The sequence below is a fragment of the Hippopotamus amphibius genome, chromosome 4, assembly GCF_030028045.1.
Source record: "Hippopotamus amphibius kiboko isolate mHipAmp2 chromosome 4, mHipAmp2.hap2, whole genome shotgun sequence".
Lineage (NCBI taxonomy): Eukaryota > Metazoa > Chordata > Mammalia > Artiodactyla > Hippopotamidae > Hippopotamus > Hippopotamus amphibius.
The window spans coordinates 125298760-125308967 of NC_080189.1; the positions used below are offsets into that span (position 1 = coordinate 125298760).

General features: G+C 34.9%; 1 protein-coding gene across 1 annotated transcript in view; it reads left to right on the forward strand.

Annotated features, from left to right (window-relative positions):
- Window positions 1–8710, forward strand: part of THNSL1 (threonine synthase like 1) — a 64828-nt gene extending 56118 nt beyond the window's left edge. The window contains exon 4 of the mRNA XM_057731505.1: window positions 5332–8710. Coding sequence (XP_057587488.1) covers window positions 5332–7611 — 2280 coding nt within the window. The 3' untranslated portion in view covers window positions 7612–8710. The remainder of the gene's footprint in view (window positions 1–5331) is intronic.
- The last annotated feature ends 1498 nt before the right edge of the window (window positions 8711–10208 follow it).

Sequence of the window (10208 nt, forward strand, 5' to 3'; positions counted from 1 at the left end):
TACTCGGCTCTACCATTATAGCTCAAAAGCAGCCAAAGACAATACTTAACAAATGAAGAAAATGAATGAGCAAAGTTTTGTTCCCATGAAACTTAATTTGCAAAAACGGGTGGGCCAGATTCAGCCTGTGGGTTGTAGTTTGCACAGATCCCTTATATAAATGATTGTACATATAAATTAGGTGTTTTCGCTAAGGATTATTTTAATCTATTTAGATGAATAAAATGGGCAGAAGTGGGAATATAGATAGGACAACTGGGAGGAAAATAAACCCTTTCTAAAGACATATTCTTTAGAATATTTTATTGTTATGGATTTGCAAAGGGTACTTAAAGAGTCTTTTGAATTAGATACTCAAGACCTTTAAGAGACTATCTAACAGCAAAAGATTAACAATGGGAAAGGCTTAGTCAGCTTGGATTCTAAGATAAAGGCGGTGATGAGTGGTGAACCTGGAAATGCTTTGATTGTAAGACCCCTGTGATTACCACATGGCACTGAAGTGTGGTCCTTCCACCTGGCTATTTCAGTCAGCTGACTGACTGGAGGACTTTTTAAGAGGATTTTTACTCAGTAGTCAGAAGCAGCAACGCTTCTAGCCTTCTGCTGGTTTATATTCCTAGTATGTTTGCATTTTTTTCTTGTAACTTATGGGAAAACAATTTATTGCTGTAAAAATGCAGTAATTTTTAAGAAGTTTTTAACACTTTAGAATGTCTTTCTTCATAAAATAGTGGACTAGATTTAGTCATTGTTAGAAATTTAAATAGAGATTGTATTAAAACAGGATGACACGTATAATCATGGCAGAAATATTTTCAAAGGTTCATTGAACTATAGCCAGTTCTCATCATGAAATAATTTTGAAGTGCTATGTCTTATGTTTTATTTTGGGAGAGTAAAAACAAATATTTTAAATGGGTGACAAATGCTAAATCATTTTCACTAAATAGATTTTGACAGTGTTCCAGAAGTATTGGAAACTAATTTTATAATGGAATTGAAAATTTCTGGACTGTTTTGGAAGTAAAAATTGATGATGGGCTTATTATGATTTTGGCTGATTATCAACCATCTAGTGGTAAATGTAGGAAAATATCACTGTAAATAGTTTGCAGAAAATTAATATGCATTTCTGGTTTAAAAATGTAACTTTATTAGCATTCTTAGGAAATAATTTAAAAACATTTTAAAAAGTGGTTTCTGTACTTTTTTTCCCTTGAATTCTTTATTCAGTTTTGATCAGCTTGTCACAATAAAATTGTTAAATTTCATACTTCGAGGTCACACAGTACTTAAATTAATATGTACATGTGGACGTTCTGTTCTTGTTTTTTAAAGTTCTTGCTGTGATACTGACACATCACTGCCTTTCCATTTATCTATATGAATGGCAGGTGTCTTTCATGTCTAAAAAGTATCCATTGGAATTAGTGGATCAAAAACTCCACTATAAGTGATTAGTAAGAAAACCTATATAAAAATTATTAATATATAATGGAGTGGTATAGGTGCTCTATCCCCTGGGAAATTAGAGAGTTTACTAAAATATTTTTGTGTAGAATTTGGCTCTATAAAATGTATTTGAGAACATCAGTGATTCAGTAAAACCTGAGTACTTCATGGTCAAGAGATTTAGTCTTTAAGTACTGTCTTTGTTTCTTGACTCTTACATGATTGACTCACATTTAATTTGAAATAGTTTTGTTCTTTGAAGAAAAATTGCCTATTCATGGCCCCTATACTGAAAAACATATTAAAACATAAGTAAATGAAAAATGTCTAACAATATGGAATGAATCATGCAGGAAAATGATATGAAAGTGGTTCTCACTTTTCACAAATTCTATATTTGTGAATTCTACTTGCTAAAATTTATTTGTAACCCAAAATTAGTACTTGCAGCACTTTTGCCATTAATTCATGGCCACATGCACAGTGGTGAAAAATTTGCGTTCCAAGCTGGGGTCAAATAAGGTGATGCTCTGCCTTCTCATTTCAGCTCCTACTGTAAACAAGTGTCTTTTTTGAATTCTGTTTAAGTGCCACATTTTTTGCATTTTTGTGCTTGTAGTTGGTGATTGTGCTGTTTAAAATGTCCCCCAAGCAGATTGCTGAAGTGCTGCCTAGTGTTCCTAAGGCAATAAGGCCACGGTGTGCCTTACAGAGAAAATGTGTATGTTAGATAAGTTTCCTTCAGGCATGTGTTAAAGGCTGAGTTCAGTTGTAATGAACCACTATGTTTATACATTAAGTAAGATGTCTTTAAGCAGAAACATATATAAAACATTATGTATTGATCTGCTGGCAAAAATGTTGTGACCAGAGGCTCACAGGAACCTAATGCTGTATTCCCCCTAGGAGCAGTGGTTCAATATTCACTAATTCATATTCGTGGTGACTTGATAGAACATAACTAGCAAGAATAATGAGAATTGACTATATTACCTCTTAAATAAAAATTCAGTTTCCTGATAAATATATCCTGTTGGCATTATTCCATCTTTTCTTGTCTTTTGGTTTGCTCACAGTGGATGCTGAAATCCTAAAATTAGTTTGCGGCTAAATGTTACAAAACAAAATTTAGCATGTAGCTTCTTTAATTTTCTTTAAAAATGATAATGTTTGTTACATGTTAGAGCACTTAATAACTGCCTTCTGCTAGTTTCAGGAAGATTTTTATGGTGAAATAATGATACAGAATTAATAAATTGAACTGTCACAGTTTTCTACTTTGAATTTATGTAAAACAAAGGAAGAGTAAGGTTACAAAAGATAAGGTGAAGTTAACATGCTTAATGTTTGTGTTATGCTTCTACTTTTAATGGAGTTGATGTTAGACACTGTAGCAACTAACATAAAGTGGAAAAGATCAGATTAAAGATTTAGTGTCCATAAAAACAGACCAGCTACTCAGGTAATACACAGTTATTACCAATAAAGACATCACAAAGTTATGCATTGGGAATGAAAAAACGATTCTCTGTGATGTTATAAGCAAAAGCCACCTGAGTAGGCAGTTAATCAGGCTGTTTTCTACAGTGTCCTCAAAGTAACTAGCGTTAAAGAAGAGTTCCAGAATAAAAGTAGTTTAATAAAAGAAATTGCTGATAGGGTTCAAGTGTACAGTTCTCTGATTCTTGGTTTACTTCAGGAAGAGAATTAGACTGTGCGTGATAAAACAGTTCTTGATTCATGGATGAGTACCCCTGTTTTCTCTGAAGGTTTATAAACAAACCAAACCATAAAATAATATGCCTGGCTTTGTACCTAGATATTCTGATTCAATTTATATGTTTTTAGTCTATTGTCACTGAGTGACAGTGGTTAATATTACTTTATAAATGAATATTCTCATGTGCTAGCCACCATGCTATATGTTTTGAATTTATTATAAAATTATTTAAATAGCCGAGAGGTACCCACGTGTGGCAGACACTGCACTTTTTACAGTAGCTATTATTACATCCAAATCATGTAGTGATTCAGGTGGATAAAACAATCTAAAAGAGTAATTCAAATACTCATTTCATAGCTTCAGTCCACTGATTTTTTTTCCTCTGATCATTAAACATACAGTTAAATCATTAAAATTTTAGATGTCATTGTGAAAGATTTATATTTATCATTTGGTTATATTGTCTTGTATATTGCTTTGTGGCAGAAATTTGGTACTGTTTAGTAAAATTCTTTTTTATCATAAGATAAACATATTAGGAAAAAAGTATCAATCTTTTAATAATAGTGTTAGGGAAACATGAAAAGGGTCAGTTTATTATTTTTCTGTACTTAAAAAATTTTAATATTTTAACAATAGATGGACATTTTAACAATAGACTGTGTGGAATTTTATGAGGCTTTATGCAGTTATGATTAACTTGAAATTTTTTCCCCTATAGACTCCACTTTTTGCAAAGATTGACTTTGTCTCAGCATCCACAAACTCTTCACCTAAGATCGGTTCCTGTGTGTCATATGTTTACAAGTCAGTGGGGGTTAAGCACATACAAGCTGAAAAACCAAATAAGGAAACTTATTCCTTCTCTTGACAGTTCTAACTTAACTTGTAAGTTAAATGCAGTCTTAGCTTAAAATGGCTTAAATGTTTTATTAGAGAACAGTTTGAGTAGCGTAGATGATCAGAGTAGTAAATGATTGAAAGTTTTCAGAACATGTCTAAACATACCATCAAACATTTTATATGGCTTAGTTGCATATTGGTTCTACCACAGAGAATGTGAAAAGCCCCACTACATGTCTGTAAAGTTACTTTTAGTCAGTTTAAATAAACACCGCAGCAGTTATTAAATCGTACTTTACATATGACTAAAATTTTGACTTGTCTGGCATACATTTGTGTTTTAATGGTGAGTTTATTTCCAAAGACAGGGATTTGATCAGTATGGGGAATTACAGAGCTTCTCTGGATGCCAAAATAAGTTCGTCCTCTTATCACTGGAAACATTCCTGAGTTTTTTTGCTATCACTCTGGAATCTGGAATTTGAGTTAAGTCTCTCCACTGATGATGTTTATAGGACAGGAATGAGAGTGATGGTCCCTTGCAGAACAGTTATAGATATGTAGCCTTTGACTTTGCTGCTGATTATCAATTTTTCTTAAATATTTGCATAATGTGATTTATCTTTCGCCAGCTTTGTTTTTTGAGGCCTCAACGTGAAAAATAGGTAAGAATGATTCTTAACAGAATGCATGTAAAAGGCATGCAAGAAAGAAAATGTCATACCTTTACCCTGTAGTTTGGAAAATTATTTAAACATTTTGTTTTTTATAAGCAAATATTTTATTCTGGTTTCTTGTTGTGAATTCCTTGACTAAGAAATTTATGAGTAACATGATAGTCTATCAACATGTTCGTATAACTAAAGAGAAATTAAATACAAAAAATATTGTTCAGCTTTTTGAATTGCAAGTAAATAGCATCCCAACTCCAAATAATCCTTATTTACATGGGTTATAAACCATGAGACAATTTTCATTATAGGAAAAGAAATACTAATTTGATTTAGTAACTTTTTTAAAAAGCATCTATGATATGGCATTTTCTGAATAAACTGTTGCTCGTAGTTACAAACTGTTAAAGTTTTGATTACTCAGTGTCTTCAGACTTGAAAAGATTATTTAAAGGATAACATGAAATAAATAAGAACTTGGGTTTGAATACTTTTTTAAATATCCCATTAATTTGGAAAAAATTTAAACAGTTTATATACCGTGGGCATGGTTGTACTTAATCCTGTTGGGATTTTAAGTCTTTTGAAATTAGTAACCAAATGTCTTTTTTGTTTTGTTTTGTTTTTATGTTTGAAAAGGGCCAAAGCCAGTTTTTAGGTTGGCTCAGGCAGAAAAGTGAGAAGAGAATGCTCCACTTTAACCGATGTCAGCCTCTGAAACAAATAACTCAGAAATGCTTTTCTAGTGTACGTGTGAAAACGGATAAACACGCACAGCTGTTTCTTTCAAGAACCCTTGCACTTGCAGAATTAAGGAAGTCATGGCACTCAATCTACTGTCTTGTTCGAGACAAAAATATTATCCTGATGGGCCCACCCGGTGCTGGGAAAACAACAGTAGGCAGAATAATAGGTCAGAAACTGGGTTGTTGTGTCATAGATGTGGATGATGATATCCTTGAAAAAACCTGGAATATGAGTGTGTCTGAAAAATTGCAGGAAGTTGGTAATGAGCAGTTTTTAGAAGAGGAAGGAAAAGCTGTGTTAAACTTCTCTGCATCTGGAAGTGTGATTTCCCTCACTGGGTCCAATCCAATGCATGATGCTAGCATGTGGCATCTGAAGAAAAATGGAATCATTGTTTATCTGGATGTACCTCTAATAGATATAGTGAGTCGTCTAAAATTAATGAAAATAGATAGGATTGTAGGTCAGGATCCTGGAACATCTATGAAAGACTTACTTACGTTTAGAAGACAGTATTATAAGAAGTGGTACGATACTCGTGTTTTTTGTGAAAATGGGGCTTCCCCGGAGGAGGTAGCTGACAAAGTGCTGAATGCAGTTAAAAGATACCAAGATGTAGACTCAGAAACATTCATTTCCACAAGACACATTTGGCCTAAAGACTGTGACCAGAAGGTTCCAACAAAATTCTTTAGTGAAGCTGTGATTGAGGGGTTAGCTTCTGATGGTGGACTTTTTGTCCCTGAGAAGGAGTTTCCAAAATTAAACTGTGGGGAGTGGAAAAGCCTCGTGGGAGCGACGTACGTAGAAAGAGCACAAATACTCTTGGAAAAATGCATACATCCTGCTGACATACCTGCTGCCAGCTTGGGAGAAATGATTGAAACTGCTTACGGGGAAAACTTTGCCTGCTCAAAAATTGCCCCTGTCAGGCACCTGTCAGGCAACCAGTTCATCCTGGAGTTGTTTCATGGACCAACAGGATCATTTAAAGATTTGTCCTTACAGCTCATGCCCCATCTTTTTGCACACTGTATTCCACCCAGTTGCAATTACATGATACTTGTAGCCACCTCAGGAGACACCGGGAGTGCAGTCTTACATGGCTTTAGTCGTCTTAATAAGAATGACAAGCAAAGAATAGCTGTGGCCACATTTTTTCCTGAGGATGGAGTAAGTGATTTTCAAAAAGCACAAATAATTGGCAGTCAGCACGAAAATGGATGGGCAGTAGGTGTCAAGTCAGATTTTGATTTTTGCCAGACATCTATGAAAAGAATTTTTCAAGATTCTGATTTTACTGGCTTTCTTACTGTGGAATATGGAACCGTCTTAAGTTCAGCTAATTCCATAAACTGGGGCCGACTGCTTCCGCAAGTAGTTTATCATGCTTCTGCATACCTTGACCTCGTTAGCCAAGGATTTATTTCTTTTGGAAGCCCGGTGGATGTGTGTATTCCCACAGGAAACTTTGGTAACATTTTAGCAGCAGTGTATGCCAAAACAATGGGAATCCCAATTCGAAAATTTATTTGTGCTTCTAATCAGAACCATGTTTTGACTGATTTTATAAAAACAGGACATTATGATCTAAGGGAAAGAAAATTAGCACAGACCTTTTCACCAGCAATCGATATCCTCAAATCTTCAAACCTGGAACGACATTTACACTTGATGGCTAATAAAGATGGACAATTAATGACAAGATTATTTAATCAATTAGAAGAACAGCATCACTTCCAGATAGAAAAGATCCTAGTGGAGAAACTTCAGCAGGATTTTGTAGCTGACTGGTGCTCTGAGGGAGAGTGCCTAGCAGCTATTCACTCCACCTACAACACTTCGGGGTATATTTTAGATCCACACACTGCTGTTGCAAAAGTAGTTGCAGACAGAATGCAAGACAAAACCTGCCCAGTGATCGTCTCATCTACAGCTCATTACTTGAAGTTTGCACCTGCTATCATGCAGGCTTTAAAGATCAAAGAGATCAACCAAACTTCATCAAGTCAGATTTATTTACTGAGTTCATACAATGCATTACCTCCACCGCATGAGGCTTTATTAGAGAGAACAAAACAGCAAGAGAAGACGGAGTACCAGGTCTGTGCAGCTGATGTGAATGTCCTAAAGAGTCACGTGGAAAAACTAGTACAAAATCAATTCATATAAAAGTTCTCTGAGTAAAAAAAAAAATTTCCTGGTGATAAGCATGCAATAATAAATCACAAAAGTTGATCTGGAGTACAAGTAGCATTTTGTTTTTTATGTAACTATGTATATCTATATGTAGATCTGTTATTTTTTAGAATTTCAATAGCCTAATCCCTAGATCTGAACATTATACCTGCACAGATTCCTTGGATCCTTAATCTACAAATGACAGAAAGGTAGCATAGTGCAAGGACCCTTGTGCTGTGCTTTGCACTCGTGAGGGATATATCAGTTTCTATTCCCTCACCCCTACTTTTAAGTGGACCAGAATGTCTGGTGTTCAATCTGGCAGTTAAAATATTTAAGCGTAGTTGTTATGTAGTACATCTGTAACCATTACTAGTTCTCTATTGACTGGAAAGATAATTTACCACTCTAATGGTTAACTTCTATGGAGGAAAGTAGTAAGCTCATCTATTAAGAAAGGGCTCATGTTTCTGACTCTCCATTTTGGACTTGTAATTAATTACGTGTATCCTACGCCATCCAGATTAGATAAGTGCTCTGGCCTTCACTGCCCTTTGGGTGTATATAGTTAAGGTGATGTAGTTTGAAAATCAAGACACAAGATTTAAATCCAGGATGTAATAATCACCAGAACTACTTAGTAGTGGATACAGAAATAAAATTATGTATCTCTTTCAAGAGAAAAGCTTTCCAAAATTCAGATTATTTGAATACTCTTAATGGAAGTATGTTTCTAGTTCTACCAGTTTTCCTGTGTTATTTGGACTCCATTCCTATATAATTTGTCTATTGTCTCTCTTTGCAATGAACATTGTCTTTTTTAGCAACTAAAATCACATACAATACATTAATACATGTATTTAGTTTTCCCATTTTTGTAGTAACAATACATTATAACCATGATTTACATTTGTGAATTTCCTGGATGTTTTATTTTTAAATTAAAGATTATCACTGAAAGTAACTTAGTGTAATGGACTACTCTCAACCACAAGATGGCATTCCTAACATAATTTGTTTTTCCTGATAAAATTCTGCTCCATCTTCTGAAAGAACTACCTCCATAAAGACACATATTACAAGTTGTCAAGAAAAAACTGCAATAGTTTAATGAGCAGAAACAATTTGTTAAAAAAATTTCAAAATTAAACCAATTATGTTAACTTTGGATCTCTGCCTTCCAAAAAGCACATTTTAAAACCACAACTTGAAAACCAAGAGCAGTTACAAGAAAATAATGGAGGATTCAAAGTTCACTTATTCACGTATGTCTTATTTTATCATTTGTTTTTAAGGATATTTGTTTCAGTAAATGATGTATTTAGAAAGTGCACGTAAATTTTCCTGTGTGTATGAGAATGCACTATTTTTCTGAAAGTGGGAGGGACAGTGTTTAAAAAAAAAGACGATTTTGGCTCACAAGAATTGTAGTTAAGGAGGCAACATGTAAAATTAAATCATGTATTGATACAACATAGAAGAGTTACTGCAGGATAATTCATGAGTAAGTGAAAAATGAGTGATAGTCAAGAGTTATAGGATTACCATGGACCAGTCAGAAGAGGCTTCACTGAGGTGAGTCCTGAAGGATGGAAAGATTTTGTAGGTGAAAAGGATAGGGAAGTACATTCTAGGCAGTCAAGGGAAATAGGTATGGCAAGTTGTTCAAGAAAGCACCTGCCTTTATGGTTGGTTTGTTCTCTGTCCAAACTTATTTCATGCCTTCACTTTTTTCTTAAAACCAACTCTAGCTCTTCCCTCTCAGCTAAAAATCTTGCCTCAGTCAAGAGGAACAAGCTAGTGGTGAAGACATGGTTTCCCATCACCAAATGTCTAAATCTGCTGCACCTGTTTCTCTCCTCGCCTGCTCCCCTGGGTTGAATTGGGTGGTGTTCCTTCAGGTGTGTCTCAGCTTCTGTTTCCATCAGAGTGCTCACATCACTTGCTTCATCAGTTCTCTCCTCTGCTATGTCTTCAACTTCTCTCTGCTGATGGAACTTTTCTATGCCATTCAGTGCTCTCTTTTCATATTTTAAAAAGCATAAGAGCAAAACAAAACTCTAATTATCCATGTTCTCCCCTCCTGCATCTACTCTTCTATTTCTTTACACTCCATTCAAGACCAAGCCTCTTCAAAAGAGTTTTCTAGGGAATTCCCTGGTGGTCCAGTGGTTAGGACTCCATGCTTTCATCGCCAAGGTCATGGGTTCAATCCCTGGTTGGGGAACTAAGATCCCTCATGCCATGCGGCCAAAAAAATAAAAATAAAAAGAGTTGTCTACATGTATGGTCTCCACTTTCTTGCCTCTCATTTTCTCCAGAGTGTGTAAAGTACACGCACAGTTTAAGGAGGAATAATAAAACAGAGCCATGTGCTCCCCGCCTTGCTTTGAGAGTAGAACATTCCTCATCTTTGACACCTGCTGTGGCTCCTCTTTGATTACATCCACATCTCTCCCTCAGAGGCAACCACTATTCTAAATTTTCTCTTCATCATTTCCTTGTTTGTATTTATAGTTTTGCACTGTTTAGTTTGGCCTTTTTTCAAATTTTATGTAAATGGAATCATACTATATATATATTCTTCC